The sequence below is a fragment of the Durio zibethinus genome, chromosome 26 (genome assembly GCF_047325235.1).
Source record: "Durio zibethinus cultivar Kanyao isolate XHJ-2024 chromosome 26, ASM4732523v1, whole genome shotgun sequence".
Taxonomy (NCBI): Eukaryota; Viridiplantae; Streptophyta; class Magnoliopsida; order Malvales; family Malvaceae; genus Durio; species Durio zibethinus.
The window spans coordinates 7,131,174-7,152,470 of record NC_143187.1 but is presented as its reverse complement, the minus strand read 5'-3'; the positions used below and the strand labels follow the sequence as shown (position 1 = coordinate 7,152,470).

Sequence of the window (21,297 nt, the reverse complement as noted above, 5' to 3'; positions counted from 1 at the left end):
CACATTCTGTAACTCTTTCTTGCATAAATTAAGATGTTACAGACAATAAGCTGGCTGAGTGTTCCTACATACTTAAAACAGATTTCATGAATTCGAAAACTTCTGCCCTTAAAAAACACCCTGCTTCACAAAAGAAAAGACTAGTTTTGAAGGGATCCCTCATGGCGGAACAAGAAGAAACTTTCTCTCGATGGTGCAGGGAATGCAACAGGATGAAGAGATATTGATTATCTAATATTTAGTTAAGACAACAGTCGTCGAAGAAGATTAGATGTTACAGCTGATAGATAACAAAAGTTCTAAAGAACAAGAACAAAGATCACTTACGGTACATTGTTTATTTAATAATACTTGGTTTTCCACAAGCATAAAAACGGCTAGCCAACAATTAACTAAAAGCAAAGTCACCTAATTCCTGAAAAAGCAGTATCACAAAAATTTCAACCCAACATAAACAATGATTTGAGATGGAAAAAAAAATTCATGGATTACATCAAATGTTTATGTTCAAGGCTATGAACATCACTAAGCACACTTGCAATTATGGCTGTATAAAGTCAAGGGCTTCTTGACTTCTATAAAACAAGTCGATAACAAAGATGTCGATGATGAATTTTGGGACACCTCCATGCTAATTTCCTCTTCATTTTCTTCTTCATGAATGGTTTCCAATGTTATGTGGATGTTGAGCCTCGGCACGGCAATAAAACGACCGGGCACGACGGCAGAGAAGGGAGTGAGAGGTGGAGTGAGTGCTGGAGTCCCAGCCTTGGGAAGGCAGAGTGTTTCTTGGAGAGTGGTGAGTGAGAAGATGTCAGCCATGAGGGAAATTTTTTGTACGGAGACTGTGCGAATTATGAACTTTGTTGGAGTAGAGGGAATGCAACAAACGCGGAAATTTATGCTTGAATTATATAGAAGTTGTAACGATTACATACCCCTTGATTTTTAGATAATAACATTAATGCCATTCAAAAAGGTGTTGGCTCTTTATTAATTACTTTATCTGTTGTCTTAGTATTTGATTCAATAATAGATGTATTTTTTTATTAAAATAATAATAAGAGTTGGTTGCAATTGAATCAAAGTGTGGTTGTGATCTTTAGCTATTAATGCAGCCAGACAGAGACAATGATAAGTTTGGATTCTTCCATTTTTTGCCGAGACGGAAAATGTGGGTAATTTCTTGTATAAAAAAAAAATGTGAGTAAAGATATATACACAACTCACATTCCCAAGTAAGATTCGGAATTGAAACTATATTATGTCAACAATTTCATAAAATTGAATACCAAATCAAACTCCTTTTTTTTCTAATTCCAATTAGACTTCCATATAAATTGGGAAAGTTATAGAAAATGAAAGACCTTTTTCTATTAGTTACATAATTGCAAGAAACATTCCCCTCCTTACATGTTTTGGTCGGAATTTACGTGGATGAGAAGAAGATTGACTTGTAAGTTCAAATCCATTTGCTCACTATTATACAAACAATTTTTTTTTTATATAAAAAAATTGTGTTGTGGATATAACAAAATAGATTATAAGTGTTAGAATTGAATCTCAAATTTATTTATTTTTTGGATAATTTTGATTTTATTTATTTATTGTTAATAACATCTCCTACACTTCGCTTTAACTCGTACAACCTATTCATAACTACTTCTTTCATTCTTTCTATCACTTGCTGTGACGTCTCCTCTACTTGCTTGAACATCCTTTGTTTCCTTTCTCTCCATATCAAGTAAAGACTAGCATTTTATGCCACACGTAAGATGATTGAAATCAGAGCCCTCCCCTTTAGCTTTTTTTTCAGCCCAATCTAGGTCGGCAGCCCAGCACTCAATTCTCCGGTTGATCCTACATATCTGCAGTATTTTCTTCCAGACTACTTTAGTATAGACACAGTCAAAAAAACATTTGATCCCTCGGCTCATCCTTTCCCTCACACAAGTAATATTTGCTCTCAATCCCCATACCCCATTTTCTCAACCCGTTCTTAGTTGGGAATCTGTTCTGAATAACCATCCAGATAATTAATGAATTCTTAGGAATATGGAATTTAAACCACAGAATCCAATGCCATCCAACCTCCTCCCGCTTTGATTTGATTGCATTCCAGATTACTTTTGTCGAGTAAATGGCCATACTACTACACCATTGTTTATTTTGATAACTTGTTGGGCAATTTGCTACAGTTAAAGAAACTCAAATTTATTAATATTACTTTCAAAGATGAATATATAATCTAATTGAGTTAAATTCGGATTTCATTACACAACCAACTTTCAAAAGGGTTGGCATTAATAATTGAGGATGGTTTTAGCCACGTTGGAAACAGGCGTCGGCAACTAAAAAGAAGAGTTTTGGAGTACTTGCTTTTTGAATTAAATGCTGATTTTGGAGTTATGCACTTTTTTTTTTTTTTTGAAGTTCACTTTTTGAAATAGGTCTTTGTCAAATTCTTAAGGCAGGCTTTCGATCTGATTGAAACATTTTTTTCGTCCCATTTTGCTTTCATGGTTTGCCCTGGTAAACACGGTGCATGTGATCGATGCGTGTTCAGAAGCATATATCAAGCCGTGATGGTGGTTGTCAATGGACGAGATGAGAAGGGTAGTGAAGTGGAGCCCGGATTTTGTTTCTTCTTTCTTCCATTTTGCTTGGAACATTTACATTGATCGAATTTTTTTAAATTGTTTTTTTATGTGTGATCATTGGCTTTAATTCCAATTAAAAAAAGGACATGAGAAGTGTTTCAGTTAGATTAATGTAAGTTTTGTATTTTTTTTATTTTTAAATCAAAATATTAAAATTAAACATATTATTTTGATATAAGTTAATTATGAATTTAATTTTAATCTAATGATAAAAATATATATAAAACTTACGCCAATATCAATAGATTTTTATTTCATATATATCTGCAGATATATATATATATATATTAATTGATACTAATGTGATTAATGCATATCACATAATTATTAAGGGTATTCAAAAATTAATTATTAATCTCGAGGCTCATGATTGTAACTTGTAAGTTTACTTGTATTTATAGTAAAAAAAAATTTTATATAAAAATATATCATTTACAATAATTGTATTATAATAATTAATCAAAATTCATAATTGTATATGATTTATTAAAATATTATATAAAATCTATATTTATAAATAATAAATTTTTATAAAATTTTTCATTGTAATTGAATAATCATAAATTTGTAGTAAACCCAAAAAAAAAAAAAAAAGATTGCAGAGGAAAGGTTCCCTATATTCGAGTACTCGAGATCAGAGGAATTGGAGTTCAACCTCTCCTTCGTAATAGAATTGGCATTAGTTTTTTTTAGTTTTTAATACTCTGTCTTTAATTTTCATTAAAAAAAATGTTTGAAGTTTAATTATCATATAATACTCTCTTAAGAGAACATCAATCACTGACGAATTTAATATTTTTTTAAGATCTCTACTTATAATTTGTATTATCTATAAAATTGTTTACAAATTTATCAATTTTTTTAATAAAAATAAGTATTCAAAAAACTTTTAAAGATGTCCAGAGAAAATTTTTTTATTTTTTGTTTTTCATCTTTGAATTTGTCCATTAACACCTTAACTACTAAATATGTGGATCCGCAGCTCTGGCAATAATATAATAGACATCCCTCGTCCATTTCTTCATTCTACCCTTCTTGTTTTCTGTTAGCATAACAATTTTTATTATTTCTTGACAAAAAGTTTTCTTTTTTCAGTCACACGTCTGAACTCCATTTACGTTTTATAGGACTCCATTAATCTTGAGAAGAAATAAAAAATTAATCTTTTTCCCATCATCTCTCATTAATTTGATTGAATCAATTATGAAAAACCCAAACTGGTCCTTCTGCTCCTTAATCAGTCAAAGAGAAACAAAAGTGGAAAAGTGGGAGTTGAACCTTTACTAAAAGGCCGAGAAGGTTACTCTTGTCGCCAGATACATCCTCATCGTTATCATCACTCATTATCATCATTATGTCCACCTACGTAGACTTTTTTCCAACATGCAAATACTAGGCTTGAGTTAGCCGCCTGAGGCCTTGCATCAATGCGTGTATCAAGTAACAAAATGCAGTATTCAAACTTGGTCTTTGAACAAGAGAATTCATGCACCGATTATTAAATACGTTTCATAAAAAACCAAGTTTATATAACTTACTAGTTCTTTTATGGTGTACTCAATTGAACGAATATTACAATTTCACCATTCAATTACTAGTATTTTTTTTTTTTTAATTTATGATCACAATCAATGATCAGACAACCCCTATCCAGTTAAGCACAATCACTTTCCATTCTTGCTGTCCTAGTATAATCTTCTTGGATCCATCTGTGTAGATCATACATCAATCCGACCGATGCCCCAAGTGAAAAAATGTTTTAAGTAAAAAAAAAAAAAAAAAGAAACAAGAAATGAAGACATACCCCACGAATGATGATTACAAATTAAAAGCTAATTCCAACCAGGCCTAGTTGTGGACCCTTAATTATTGCGAGCTGGAAAAGCGATGTGGCTGTTGATGCCATGGGTAAAAGGCTGTAACTTGTCAAGACTTTAGACTCCTAAGAAATAGATGGGTTTGTCTCAAGAAAAAGCATCAAATTTATGCTATAATTTAAATGATTGTAATGTGGCATCCGTTTTTAAAATTCGCTTTTAGGTTCAACGCATGTGAACTGTTTGGACCACAAGAAAATTCATTGGTAAGAATGACTTTGAATCAATTTTAAGTATATAAGCAATTCCTTCAATCTTTCTCTTCAATGCAACTATCTTCATGTCTACAATCTACATAAGTAGAAATTAAGAATGTTCAGCAAATAAAGCCCCTATTTTTGCTTTATATTCGACATAAACTGAGTGTAAATTAGAAGGAAATTCTTTTATATATTTAAGTACACATGATTTTAGTAGCTTTGAATGGTTAGGGTTTAATGGCATATAGATCAAGACCAGAAGATAAACTTTTAGTCGTGTGCTACTAACCAACGAGTTTTTAAGGGTCAAGGTAACCTTAGCTGTATTCGCTGGCTCTGTCACGCTATGCTCTGGGTCTTAAATGCAAAACTTGGAGTCATGTTTTCGACGTCTCTATTTGAAACTCTTTTTTGCAAATTCCTGATAATTGATAGGGTGGGCGGCTGCTCTTACCCTGACAGGTTGCAGCCCTTTTTGCCCTTTTTGGTACGGATCAAGATCAGCCCCAAAAGTCTGCATTTGGTGTATTCTCCAAGTGGACATATGAGGCGCTTTGCTTTCAGTTGTTGCCGTGATAGATAGGGTACAAGTGAGACAATACAGTGATGGCTGGCTGTACTGCATTTGGTGGCGTTTTGTTCAAACAACAGTAGCAGAAGAGAAAAGTGGGCTTTTGTTAAGGATCCATCAGCTATCAGGCTCTGTCGTTGGAATATGCTGCTGGCGCGTATGGTGGAGAATTCTTCTTGAGCCTCTCAAATTTAAGATTCCATGAGATGAAACTACGTAGTTCAACCCAAAACCATGAGAAGAAACCAGTGATTCACCGTCCAAACAATCCTTTAGCAAATATTTTGAAATCTGCTTTCCATGTATCAAATCAAATTACCTTGTACGTAAGAAACGCATCTTATTTAAACCAAAAATAATATTAAATCCAATAAGAATTACTTTATTCTCAGCACTTTTGATTCGGGTGACACATTTCTCTTCAGTTAAAGAAGAGACCTAGATATGCCTAATGATTTTTATATCGTTATGATGAAGCATTTCCGATAACCCCAAAACATTTTTATACAATATGTGCAGCACTTCATAATAAAACTAAAAAGTTTCAAGATAAAAAATTCTTTTAATATCCTTCCTCCTAGTTGCCATATATTTTGACATGGAATACGAAACATGATTAGACATACTTAACTGAAACCTCGGTCCCATGGCTTAAACCACTTCTACTTTTAATGCAATTTCAGTGAGACTGCCCGTCTAAAAGATGTTTAGATGCACTAACCAAACTGGCATCTTTGAAAATCACAAATTCAGCACATGAATAAAAACAAACAATAATGTTGGAACAAAACGTAATATTGGATTCAAATACTTGAGATTCTCTTACAAGCAGACATTAAACTGTTTGTAGTTTTAAATAGTCATCCTAAAAAGGCTCTGCTAGGAACTAAAAGGAAACTGCATCATTTTACAGACAGAGACACTCATTCGTACCCTAAAAATTAAAGCTTCATAAAAGCACAGCATGACATTACTAATCATTCAATATTTCGGAGGTGGCTGCTGGGTTGGCAACAAACCGAAACGTTTCTTCAAAAGAAATCTTTGTCTTGAATATTTGTCATCTGGGGAGAAACGAGCTGCACAAAAGTTCATAAAAGAAAAAAGGTCATTAGAAAACATAAAGTCCATGGCACTTTCCAATAAGATTTCTATGCAATTTTCCAAAAAAAAATAAATAAATAAATTATGCCTTGATCCTACTACAAACTTTGAAATAACCAGAAAAAAAAATTCATGTAACAGCCTAACATGCCAAGCTAATGTTATCAGCATTATAGTTAAGAGACATAGTCGATACGATTTGATACCAACTTGTCAATAAAAGGAAAAAAAACAGATAGCTAATGACAATGTGGTGAGAACAATACTAATTCTCTACCAAAATGGAACTTCTTTATTGATTTTCACACCAAAACAGACAAAATAAATATATACTGATCAAATCAGCTTACAGAAAGGAATTTATATAGGTAATGTTAAAGTAGCCATATGAATTTGTTTAGGTGCATCGATAGACCAAGTCAAACACAAAATGTATAAGAATTTCTAAAAAAGCGACACTTAATCAGGAAGACCATCAAGAAAACCAAAAAGACCGAAAAACTACTCCCCTTGTCCCATTTTCCTTGTCCATCTTTTCTTTTAGGGATGTGCCCAAATTATGTTCTATTTCCATTTTTGAACATCTAAAACTCTTATTTTTTATGATTTTTTTTTACTTTTTGACATTAAAATCATGGAACTTTAATTTTATGAAAAAATTTAAATATTAATATTAAATATATTAAAGTTAAAACTTTTTCTTAAACTCCGTAAAAGTCAATTCATGACAAATATTTTGGGACAGGGGAGTATAAAACTACTATTAATCAGTGTCTGTCAGAAATGATATAAATATATCAGGCCTTATTACCTGGATGAGCAGACTGAGTAGGCATCCCCAGTGGTGATTCTTTCTGCATACAAAATCCATACAAATGTAAATATAGAGAAATTACAGGTGAAATATTGATCATATATAAATTAGAAACCTAACATATCGCTAACAAGAAGATAATAAGATGACAGCCAGACATGATATGACTGCAGGAGAGAGATTAAAACCTAATCGTAGTGTCAACTTTCACATTTAAATGCATTTCTCAGGAGAGTGCAAGTTTATTCAGCCACCAACCAACTCAATTATTATGGAAAAGAAATCCTACCAAGAAGAAAAAGTCCTTGACATTCCACAGAATAAATCTCAGCTACAGTACAAGTTTAAGATCAAATTAAACTAAAAACTCAGCTTTGAATTTTTTTTTTTTTTAAGAAAGGGTTATAACTTATAAGTTCCAAGATTGCAAAAGGCTTTAGTTCATTACATGCAAGGTTGTGCTTCCCACAATCTCAATCGCCATAAACAAAACATACAAATTTAAGGAATTAACACAAACCTGAGATGATTTGAACTTTTAACTAATTATTATCAATAAAAAAAAAAAAGAAAAGAATGGGATTTTACCTTAGTGGTGTAAACTTTGTCACCATTCTCATTTATGTAGAACTGGAGATACATCTTATACAAACAAAACGAATAGCAACTGTAAAAAGAGAGAAAGATTAGAAGTTTCATGCAATTAAAAGAAAACCCAGAAAGAAAAACCAAGTATACGTAGGAAATTGTGAATTTGTTGATCGGAGCCGCACCTTCTCTGTTGGGGGTTGGAGAAGCAAACAAGGACAATGAAATGTGGTGAATTTGTTAGGGTTTTAGACTTTTAGTGAGGTGAGTGGTGATTCTGATGGGCCATTACAAGCTTAAGAACAGCTATCGATGAAATTGGGCCATTAGTATAAACAATCGAAACTCCTTCTATTAATTTAGGCTGGGCCGAATGCATTATTAACATTTTATTCGACGGTGGAGAATTGTAGTATATACAAAACCATTATCTGAACAATAATTATTAATTTAAAGAAAATGAAAGTTATTTCCCTACGTATAATTTGTACGTGGAATCAATGGTTAGAGCTAAGGGGTACCTAAATGCATCCAACTTTTTTTTTCTTCACACTTTTATTTTTTTATTTTTTAAGTACAATTATTTAATTATATTTCTCTTAAATTTTCAAATATTCATATCTAATAAATTTTATAACTTGATAGGGAATTTTTAAATGCATCTTATTTTTTTCACATCTTCATTTTTTTTTATTTTTTAAGTAAAATTATCAATTACCTTTCTCACAAGTTTTTTTATATTTATATTCAGTAAATTTTATAACTTATCAAAAATAAATTTTTGATAAATTTTATAACTTATTATAAATAAATTCTCATAAACTTTTTTGAAAAGTTTTGTAATAAAACTTTTCATAAATCTATTTTCATAAAGAAAACTTATAAAATTTTTAAGAAAAATTATAAAAAAAGGATTTTATTACAGATTTTTATTTATTGATGTAATAAAAAATTATTGTTGAAAAAATAATAAATTTTAAAATTAATAAAAAAATTGATTTTATTATTTTAATTTATAGAAAGAACAAAATCTTATGAAATTATAATTAAACATTTCATCTATTAATATTATGAGGGATGATGAATAAACTATAAGGTTTTATCAACATTTAAGAGCTAAAAATCTTTAAATTTGTATAAGTAATACTACTAAATACTATATAATTTTTTTAAAATATAATATGTTAATTGAAAAAACCTATCGTAATAAATAGATTGATAGATTGCTCCAAAAAATTTCAATTTAATTAAAACTATTACAAAATTTTACTAATCGATACAAAAAAAAAAAAAGAAATAATGAATTTTAAATTTATAAAAAATTATATTTATTATTTTATTTTTAATTTATTTAAAATTTCATAAGATATTTTTTTTCTAAAATCAAAATAGTAAAATTAAGTTTTTTCATTAATTTTAAAATTTATGATTTTTTTAATAATTACTTTTTTAATCACACCCAATTAATACAAATTTCTAATAGAATTCTCTATTTTTTTAATTTTTCTTAAAATTCTAATTTTAAAAAATAATTTTTGAAAAATTTTATAGCTTATTGAATATGAATATTCAAAAACTTTTGAGAAAAATAATTAATAATTTTACTTATAAATTTTTTTTAAAAAAAAGCAAAGTATGAAGGAAAAAAATTGAGATGCATTTATAAGTAGCCTTAGAATTATGAAAAGACAATTTGCTCATTTTTGGGGAAATCATTAGTTTTGACAGTTTGGTTTTCTTTACCCTGTTGCATCTTCACTTCATTTTATCAAGGAAGCATGAAGAATTGCAATGATGATAAGTGGAAGTGATTTAAGGTATAAATCAATAAAAAAAAATGATTTTTATTTTGCTGTTTCATGTATCGTTTTAAAAGTAAGTTTGACTTACGTGAAATCGTATTGGGGCATTTGGTGAGATATATATGAGAGTTCATGTAAATACGGTCGGCAAACTTAATTATCGAATTTGTTTTAAAAGTAATTATTTTGTTGTCTCATCTAAAGAATTTATATTAGGTTTAGGTTTCTAACTAATCGTACTGTCGTATAAAGTAAATAAAAAATTTATCTTGTGATTTATATATAAGATACAACAAATTAATAATATAAAGATTGTATATATAATATATAAGATTTTTTTTTACGATTAAAATTAGGGGAGATTTCAACAAAAATAAATAAATAAATGATAATTTTATAATCAGCTTTTTCCTCTCTTTGTCTCTTTCACCTTAGTCTTAGAAAACACTTTTGAACAAATACTTGATTTGAATTAATTTTATGAATTTGATTCGCTTACCTTTAAAATGAAGAAGCTAATATCGGCTAGCTTTCCATGTATGGTAAAAATAAATAAAAAAAAAAAAGTTGTTTAAATTATTCTCTTTTGTTAGTTGATATTTACGTTCAACTGATAATTTAAATTTATTTTTATTTATATATATTTAATGAGTATGAGTAATTTTGATATTTATAATTTTAAAAAATAAAATTTATTTTTTAATTTATTTTATTTTTATCTTACACATATATATAATTTTTATAAATATATATTAACATATTTTTTAAAATAAAATGTATATTAGTTCTAATTAATCAAATAATAATTTATATTATTTAATAAAAAAACTATTTATTAAATATATAGAATATATATATAGAGTATGAATATGGGATATATATTATATTATTTATCTTCATTTTTTATAAAATTTTTAAAATCATACACATCTTAACAACATCTCATAATATACTATACATTTTCATTTTTATTCAAAAGAAATTTAATTTTTTACTAAATATAGATAAAACTAATATCTCTAATTTTAATATGGATTTTGACTTTTAAGGATGCAATTAAATATAATTAAAATATAAGAGTTTATCTTAAGTTTTAAAAGAATACAAAAATTTTTTTAATATATAAACCTAATTTAAAAAAAAAAATCTCTTTTTCACCTTAAGATTCGTTGGATAAAGGCATGTATCCCTTGATGGTGTTGATTCATCTTTCTTCAAATAAAAAAAAAAAAAAGTATCATGATCTCTTTTTTTTTTTTCAAAAATAAAAATAATAATTTTAGCTGTAACTAATTAACTCAAGCGTTTAATATAGTCTATAGATAGATAATGTGAGGCAAAATGTCCTATCCATTTTAAAAGCAAGAAAGGCCTTTAAAACTACTAATCTCATGTAATAACGTGCTAAATCAAAACTTTAATAATATATAATAATTACGTGTTAAATCAAAACTTTAATAAAAAATAATAATTACCTGTGAAATAATAATTTTTTACGCCAATGGGCAATTGTAATTGTGCAGCCGACATTTGAAAGTAATTGACTACCGTATGCAAAACCGCTATGCCTGCATTAGAAGACACCAATCAGAATCTCAAATTGATTCCAGTTACCACATGGTTTAAACTTTTTCTTGTTGGTACTATGAATCTATGCCTTATCCCCACTTTTGATCCTCCACTTTCGGTGATTAATAATAATAATAATAATGACGACGACAACGATGACGAGAATGATGATTGTTTAAAAAAAAAAATAGGTTTTAATTTAGTGACAAGAAAAAATTTTAAAAATTTTGAGATTCTAAATTTAAATATCATTGTGTGATTTTTATTTAATTTTGTAAATTATAATTTATTATTTGATTTGATTAATTATTTAATGATTTTTTATATATAAATGTAATATTTATTATAATTATAATATTTTCATAAAAAATAAACCATTATCAATATTTATATTTTCCTATAAATAATACTCAGCTACATTGAGTTATAATTTTTTAAAATTTTTATACGTAATTATAAAATAATAAAATAATATTTTTTGTAATTATGATAAAAATGTATTATAATAAAAATGTTACTATTTGCAATTCAACAATTACTCAACACATTCCTCTATTTTTAACATTTAATTTTTTACTCAACACACCCCACATTCAAAACATAAAGTTTTCTAAAAAAACACCCCATCTCCCTTTCTCTCATACCCTATTTTTTCTCTCTCTTCCCAACCAAAAATCTAAAATGACTTTAAGTTCAATTAAACTAAATTCAAATGAAATTTCACCAATTTAAAGTTAAAAAGCACAAAACCAATGATAAATTATTTGTTCTTTCTACTTTGTTGTTTGATTTTGTATTTAATTTTATAAAATTTTATATTAAAATATTTGGATGTGATTCAAAACTTTCAAAAATAGATTTTCAAAAATTTTTAAAAGTTTTCAAAAATAGATATCAAAAAGTCTTTAAAAACTTTCGAAAATCCAAAGGTTTTATAAATGGATGTCAGGAAAAATGTATGAAAGGCAAAATGCTAATTTACTAATGGTTATTTAAGTAATTTTATTAAAGATTAAATTTGTAATATAATTTTTTTGAGTATATTGAAAAAAAGTTGAAATGCAAATAGAAGTACTTTTATAATAATTTTGATAAATTATAATACGAGGGATATTTTTATATTTATAGTATAAGAGATATTATAGTAATTTTGATAAATGATGATAGGAGGGTACTTATATAATTATGGTTGTAATAGTATTATATTAATCTTTGCCAATTATGATAAAATGGGTATTTTAATAAATATGTTAAGATGGATATTATAATAAAATTGTTAATTATAGGAAGAAGGGCATTACAGTCAATTTGGATGCATGTAATTTAATTGTCAAGTGATTAATAGGGTATTATAATTATTTCTAAAGAGATTAATTTATATTATTGTATGGATGTTAAAATTTAATACATAAATTATGAGGCAATCAAAAGAGTATTTTTATAATTATGCTTAAAAGGTATTATAGTAATTTTGATCAATTACAATATGAGGTATATTTTCATAACTGTGATAAGAGAGGCATTATATGAAGCAATTAAAATTTAATTTTTTGTAATTATTATTAAAGGGTGTTATAATAATTTTAGCAAATTATAACACTATGGGATATTTTCATAATTATAGTAAAAGAACATTTTCCTAATTTTAGTTAAAGGGAATCATAATAATTTGACAACTTATAATATTAGGGATATTTTCATAATTATGATAATAGGGCATTTCGTAGTTATGATTGTTGGGTATTATAATAATTTGATCAATTATGATTAGAGGAATATTTTAGTAATTATGTTAAGAGGGATATTATAATAATTTTTGTTAATCATAAAAATAGGGGTATTACAGTTAATTTGGATGTATGTAATTCAATTGTCAAGTAATTAAAAGTGCATTATGATAATTTCTAAGGAAATTCATTTTATATTGTTATATGATGTTAAAATTTAATGCATAATTATGAAGCAATTAAAAGGGTATTTTCATAATTATACTTAAAGGGTATTAGAAATTTTTTTATTGATAATAATATGAGAGATATTTTTATAATTATGTTTGGAGAGGTATTATATAAAACAATTAAAATGGGTTGTTTTGTAATTATGGTTAGAGGCCATTATAGTATTTTTTACCAATTATATTATAAGGTATATTTTTGTAATTACGATAAGATGGTATTTTCGTAATTATGATTAGAAGGTATGATAGTAATTTTGATAAATTATAACGTGAGGAGTGTTTTTGTAAATAAGATAAGATGGGCATTACAATAATTTTGATAAATGATGGTAAAATGACATTTTACCATTATAATTGTAAGGACATTATAATAATTTTGATCAATTATGATGAAATTTGAGTATTTTAGTAATTGTGTTAAGAGAAATATTATAATAATTTTAGTTAATTATAAAAAGAAAAGCCTTACAATTAATTTAGATACATATAATTCAATGAAAAGGGTAAAAAAAGAAAAGTAAAAAAGAAAATTTGGTGCAAATGGTTTCCGAATATAAAAATATAATTTTACAAATATTAATTTTTAAAATTTAACCAAATTTATTTATTTTTTTAAAAGAAAAATAGTGTTAAAAAAAAAAAGCAAAAAAGGTCAAGCACAGGTTAACACGCGGCACACTAATAGATGATAACTGTTCATCCATAAATTATCATCCATAAATTATCAAAATTAATGTTATGGAATTATCAAATAAAAAATAAATACCAAAAACAAAAAAAAAATGAAAAAGAGTGAAAAAAGAAAAATAAAAAAATAAAAATGAGAAAAAAGCCCACAAAGGGTATTACATTGACACCCCATACTGAATTTAAATATAAATTTATGAAATTAAGGTAAAAAAATAACTTTATTAATATAATATATATGTATAAAATTATATATATATATATCTTAAAACAGTTTAAGATAAAACATCTTAAATATGATTTTAACTTGAACTAATTTCTCTTTAAAAAACTCAACCTGTCTTAAAATAAAATATTATAAAAATTTATAAATATTAAAAAAAAGAAAGAAAAAGTAAATTAAAGAAATTTTAAAAAAGAAATGAAAAGGAAGAAAATAACTTGACATATATTGGTAAGACAACAAAAGAATTTAAATTTTTTAAAAATATTTACTAAATATAAAATAATAGAAAAAACAAATACGCAACATACCTAAATATCAAATGAATTTTATAAAAAATAAATTTAAAATCTTGAAAAAATAAAAAGAAAAGAAAAAATTAAAAAAAGTTTGGTGTAAAGTAGGTTCTGTTTTTAAAAAATAAAATTTATAAAAAATATTTATTAAATGTTTTAAAAAAATAAAAAAGAGAAAAAAATAAAAGAAAAAAATGGTGACATTGGATTTTGGTAATGTACTGTAAAATCTTAATTACTTTTTCATTTTAAAAAAATCCAAAAAGGTCAAAAAAGAAAAACAAAAGGAAAAGTTTGATCTAAGCGGGTCTCAAACATAAAAAATAAAATCTTAAAAATTATAATGTTTAAAAATATTTATTAAATAATGAAAAAACTAAAAAAAAAAAAAAAAAACTCTAAAAATAACATAGGATAGTAAAAGGAAACAAAACTACTGACCGTCTATCACGCAAGTATATAAATTTTTTTTTATTTTTTATTTAAAAATAAAAAAATTGAAAAGGATAAAAAATAAAAACAAAAATGAAAGTTTGATATAAGTCGATCCCATATATAAAAATACACTTTTTAAAATATATATTTATAATTTTAAAAAAATTACTACTTTTTAAAAATAAAAAAGAAAAAATATACAAAGAAAAAATGGAAAAAAAAACCAAAAAGCAAACAAGTGCCAACCATAGCTTGACATGTGGCATTCCTAAATAAAATATATATTTTTACAAGTTTAAAAAATATTTATTATTTTTTAAAAGAAAAAAGAAAAAAAAAAGAAGAAATGCAAAAAAAAAAAACCGACCATTGCTTGTCACGTGGCACCCTTAAATATGTAGCACTGTGTATCGTACATTTCCAAAATGTAATTTATGGATAGTAGTTATTAGTTTATTTTCCATAATTATACCTCTTAACGATTTAATACATTTTTTTTAAATTTAAAACAACAATTATCACACAAATATATTTTAAAAATCAAACAAATATTTATATGTAAGTAAAATTTTCACTAAAAGTACATCATGTAGCAAATAAGCAATCTTATGCTATTTTACATATAAATTGTTTGAATTCTTAAAACAGAATAAACATAATTTTTTTCACTTGAGCTTACATTTCGGTAGCACCAACAGGAAGTCATCGATTTTTTTTTAAAGGGAAATAATGAGCTTCATTAATCAAGTTTGGTTACAATCTTCACAAAACACTTCAGAAAACCGTGCTAGGGCAATCCTCCACCATGTATTCATCATTTGCAGTATGTAGGCCATAATGTGCTAGCTTATGGCCACCATATTCCAGATCTTAAAATATGCATTATATAACATTCTTGAAGTATGGACATCCTCCACCTAGCTTTTTCTATAATGGTTCCAATAGGAAATAGATTTTGCTCTGTTCCTTTGAGCTTTGTAATCACAATCAAGCCGTCTCGCTCGAACATGATTCTTGTGAAGCCCATGTCTTGTGCAAATGTTAGAGCTCTTACTGTTGAACTTGCTTCAGCCTAGAAATGATTGTTAACTTCATGCATATCATAACGTATAAATATAAATTTATAACTAGATAAAAATTTAAAGAGTCATCACTAATATTTTATTAAGATATAATTGATCATTTAATAAATCTATCGATTTAAAGAACTCCTAAATTTAATTAAAGATCCGTAAAAAAATATATTTTGATTTGCACTTCAAAATAAAATTTAAGAATTCGATTATGTATGAAAAATGTTATAATATCTTCATAACGCCTATCTTAAGATAGTGTCATTTTATTTTAAATTATCCTAATAATTATCTTGATTCTAATGATATTTTATTTAAATATTTAAATATTAGAAATAACTTATAAGATTTCTCCATCAATATATTAGAATTCTTAAAAATACTTCTCACATTCAAGAGTATTCAAGGATTTCATTTATTTTTTTGAAAGGGCTATTTTGTCGAAAAAATTTAATCATTTATTTATTTATTTATTGTTAAATTTTTGTTTTATTAAAAATATATTTAATTCTTTCACCTTTTGGGTCAAAATTAGAAAGATTTTTTCACTTAAAAATTTCTTAGATAATCATCAATTTGTAATTACTAAGAATTTCATATTTAGAATTTATTTTTTATTTTATGAGTTTTATTTTAAAATTTTTTATGATTTAAGCCTAATTTAGATATATCTTATAAGTTTCATTTATAACTTTTTCATCGTTTTGGCCAAATTTAGAAATATCTTTCTTAAAATTTAGTCACCATTTATTCATCATTTATCATTTAAAAGAGAAAAATAACATGACAATTATTTTTTGAAGTTTATTTTAAATCATTCCACAATTTAGGATGAATTTAGGAAAAATTTTTTACCTAAAAATCTTATGGAAATTTAATTATTTGTGATTTTTCTTAAGATTTCATCTTTGGATAATCATCATATATTTTCACACCAAAATTTTTTAAAGTCATATTTTTAATTTTTAATTTAAAAAGGAATACAATTATTTTTATTTAAATTTCATATAAATTATTTCACAATCTGGATTAAATTTAGAGAAATTCCTCACCTAAAATTCTTAAAAAATTTACAATTTAAAATTTCTAAGAATATTTTCATTGTAATAATTGTTAATTAATTTCCAAGAATTTTATTAAATTTATTTAAATTTGATAATAAATTATTATTATTATTATTATTGAAATTTTATCTAAAGTTTTCTTCTATTTGGATTAAATTTAAAGCAAAATTTCTCACATAGAAATTTTTTAGAAATTAAACATTTATAATTTTCAAACTTTCATCGTTGGATAATTATTATTTATTCTCAAAATCTTATTAAAATTTTATTTTATATTTATTATAATTTAAAATTAACTTCCCTTAACAAATTTTCTTAAAAAAAATCAAATGAAATATATTACAAACAAATAAATAATAAAAATGAAATAAACAAAACTCATAAAAAATAAATAAAATGAGAAAAAGAAAAAAAAATAATACCAAAATACCATAACTCGACTCGGTGACTGGAGCAGTGCTTGGCTGCAAGCATAAAACTAACTGAAAAAGCTTGGGAGAAGAGTCAGCTTGACTTAGACGTGGGTTGCTGGATTCTGAGATTGATAACCAAAATTTGGGTAATTATACTAGAATTTCGTCAGAAAATATGAACTTGATTGGAAAATTCAATCAATTTCTATAAATTTTTAGAAATTTTGCAGAAAATTCCTTTCTTGTGGACTTCAATTTTTCAAATCTGTTTGACCTACTATCTTCCGTGAATTAAACTCAAAACTACTCCTAAAACAAAATTAAAACAAAATTTTTACCTGAATCAAAATGCTTAATTATTGCCAAACTCTTGCTCTCACATTTTTTTTTTTTCTTTCTAGTTGCTTTTTGATTGTTGTGTCTTTTGTTATGTGATTTAAAAATCTATTTATAGGGCACAACAAGAAAAATTTTAGATTGATTTTAACTCTAAAAATTAAGATTATCATGAAAAATTAAAATTTATCTTTAAAAAATTTAAATTCAAATTTAATCATAATAAAACTACATTATCACTGGCCACTCCTCTTTAATTTATAGACATTCATTCTTTTTTTATTTTTTTTCTTGAAATAACTAGATAAATTTTAAAAAATTAGATAAATATAAAGAAATTAAATAAATACAATAAAACAAAACAACAAAAAAGTAAGGTAAAATAAGTAATAAAATAAAAAAAAATATATATAAACAAAATAAATACACAATTTTGACAATTAAGATTGTATCAAATCTGAACCCAATTGATTTGTGACTTTGACCCTAAAATTAAATTAGGCATTTAGACTATAACTAAATTGGGTATCTACAATTCATGCATATTGTTGCTGCCCTGAGAACTTCACATTCATGATCTCTAGTTACGATCCCTGTACCTCCTCGTCTTTGACTATTAAAGGCTCTATCAAAGTTTACACTTACCGTCCCAGCATTCGGTGCGGTCCACCGCCATGGTGAGGTCAAGTGGTTCTCTTTCCTTGCTTGCGCGTTGATGAATTCTATTACGTAACTTTGGATGAAGGGTGTAGTATCTTGTAGGGTTTTCCAGCGTCCTTCATGCATTTCTTTATTTCTCTCTATCCATATGGCCAAAAGGTTGTCATGAATAGTTCTAGCTGCACATTATTGAAAGAGTTGCACGCCTAATGAACCCATGTTGCAGCATCAGGTAAGTTACTCCAATCATCTAGGTTGAGCTTCAACTGCCTTCACACCCCGCTGGCGTGCGGGCATCTAAACCAGCATGTAGGGCTGATTCCTTTATTTCACCTCATCTGAAGCATGTTTTAATGACATTTAACTTTCAGCATAGTTGGTATAATCTCATGACAAAACCGCCACCCCATCACTTTGATTTTGGGATGAACTGCTAACACCCACAAATTTCTCCATGTTGACCAGCTACTATTGTTCATTTGCCCAGCACCGTTAGCTTGGAGCTATTCTTCTTCTAGAAGAAGTTTTTACCCGCTTTTGACGGCATATACTCATTTGTAGTCGTAATGCCAAACTAATGCATTAAGGCTTCCCACCTTACTGATCGACAATGCATAGATCGTAAACTAATGCATTAAGGCTTCCCACCTTACTGATCGACAATGCATAGATGGTTGTAGCTTCAGTTTGTGTGAAAGTTTTGTGAATCAGCTCTCTATTCCAATACATCAGGCGGCTATCAATTAGCTGGACAACTAAATTGTTTTCGTCCATCTCAACTCCTAGAGATTGTATCTTGAATGCATGGCCAAGTTGTAAGGAGCCATTTATTTCTCCATATTCGAATGCTGTGTCCATTTCTCACCCTCCTTCGCATTCATCTTTTTAACATATCCCTAACTCTTCGTACGCTCCTCCACGTTCAAATCAAAGAATTCTTGTTGTCTGCTCAAATGAATCTTCAATCTAATTCAAATCAACAATTTATTATATCTTCTAAAATAATTTTAAATATTTAAAATGTGTTTGATATATAAAATTATAATAGAATATGATAAAATAATATTATAAATATGATTTTATTAAATAATATTATTTAATCTTATATTTGATATATGAAGCATTATGATAAGATAATTTATTTATTGATAAAATTATCATTCCTAAAAATTTATATAATTTAAATTATTAATATAATTTTAAAATGTATTAAAGACAAATTTATTATCATAAATTAAATTTTTTTTTCACTTAAAAGAATTGAATCATTTCTTACTAAAATAGTGATTAATCTTTTAGAAATCTTAATTTTTTTTACAATATAAATAAAATATAATATAAGAATATTATCACTTTATCATATTCATTATTTTATCCATCTAATGCAATCATATCTGATTATTTTTAGATTAACGATGAATAGCATCAAGAAGAGAATTTTTTGTGAAATTCTTAACAACATTTGTGGTTATTGTTGAGTCTTGATGCATATTTTTCTTCCTACACGATGCTCTGACAAATGCATCTCAAATTTACTTCAAACACGTGCAACAAATAATTAGAAAGGAAAATGCTATGTGATTTTTTATGTTCAGAAAATATCATGACATGACTGTGGTTGAAGTTTCCTACTTGAATATTCGGTTCCATAATAAATGCTTGTAATATATTTACTCCTTGAATTAAATTAAAATGTTCCTTTTTAAAAAATAAAAATATAAAAATAAAGGAAAATAGCATTATCGTTGGTCACACCCGCTTTCTCTTTGTATTTATTGTGGGTCAATAGTCAACACCAAACATAGAACAATATTCCAAATAATAAATTATTAAAAAATTGAAAGGTATACGGTGGACTTGTAATTGTTAATGTTTAAGTTTTTAATATGCTTAATTGCTTAGTGCATTTGACAGTAATTTAGGAAAATTGTAAAATTTTTTTGGTTTAAAATAGAGATTTCAATTTTATTTATATTTAATAAAAAATTTGATTTTTACTCTCATGATGGGATGAACATTATATTATGAATGTGAAGATAAATATAATTTTAAATTTTTATTAGATATAAGATGAAGATGAATAATATAACATTTATTTTATATTTGTACTTTTATATATATTTATATATAATTATTAAATAAATTTTTTATAAAATAATATAAATTATTATTTTAGATTAATTAAAATTAATATATTTTTATTAAATCAAAATATATTAATATATATTTATAAAATATTACTTAAATATACAAGATAAAAATTAAAAAATTAAAAAAATAAAAATTTTAATTTTTTTTAGCTATAAAAATTATTTATACCTATTATTAAATATATATAAAAATAAAGATTGTAATAGATTTAAATACGCATTGAGTATCGATATAAAAATATGTATAATATAAAATTTTTAATGATGAAAATAAAAGATATTCTACTTTACCCATTAACATTTATAGTTTAAAACAATCATGAAAAAGGATTAAAGATAAAATACAAGTGTATGAATCACTTAAATTAAAAATAAAATTTACATTCAAAAATTATTTTTGACACATAAAAATAATAAAATATGATTTTCAATTTAAAAATCTGATTTATAAATATAGTTTAAAAATTAATAAGAAAATGCTTTGGTAATTCAATTGTCATTATTGTGGATAAAATAAATTTATTATTTTTGTATTTTAAATTTATCGCAATACTTTTTTTAATAAATCATTACATTAAATTCTTAAATCATATTTTTTTTTATCGTATTTGTTCAGACTCAAATTTTTTTAATCGCAATAATAATATTAAATTAGATTTACTTGTCAGGTTCGGAGATTTGTAATTTTTACCTCTCCAACTGGTCCGATAATTACACGATTATTAAAAGCGCCAAAACCTTGTAAAGACTGTGTCAACATCGTAAAGTCCAAAGATTACACTTTATATAAATTATTCTCCAAATGACCTTTATAATTT

General features: G+C 25.8%; 1 protein-coding gene across 1 annotated transcript; it reads right to left on the bottom strand.

The window, feature by feature from the left end:
* Positions 1–6,087: 6,087 nt before the first annotated feature.
* LOC111318660 (H/ACA ribonucleoprotein complex subunit 3-like protein) lies at positions 6,088–8,113 on the bottom strand. Its single transcript, XM_022921533.2, has 4 exons — positions 8,000–8,113; positions 7,815–7,893; positions 7,224–7,266; positions 6,088–6,387 (listed from the first exon to the last, which is right to left on the bottom strand). Exons 2-4 carry the CDS (start codon positions 7,866–7,868, stop codon positions 6,290–6,292), a joined length of 195 nt encoding a protein of 64 aa, XP_022777268.1. The 5' UTR covers positions 7,869–7,893; positions 8,000–8,113; the 3' UTR covers positions 6,088–6,289.
* Between the last annotated feature and the right edge of the window lie 13,184 nt (positions 8,114–21,297).

Coding starts and splice junctions, on each gene's coding strand:
- LOC111318660 (XM_022921533.2), bottom strand. CDS start 7,868: ATGTATCTCCAGTTCTACATAAATGAGAATGGTGACAAAGTTTACACC. Junction 7,267..7,814: donor ACAAAGTTTACACCACTAAG/GTAAAATCCCAT, acceptor TTTTGTATGCAG/AAAGAATCACCACTGGGGAT. Junction 6,388..7,223: donor TACTCAGTCTGCTCATCCAG/GTAATAAGGCCT, acceptor ACTTTTGTGCAG/CTCGTTTCTCCCCAGATGAC.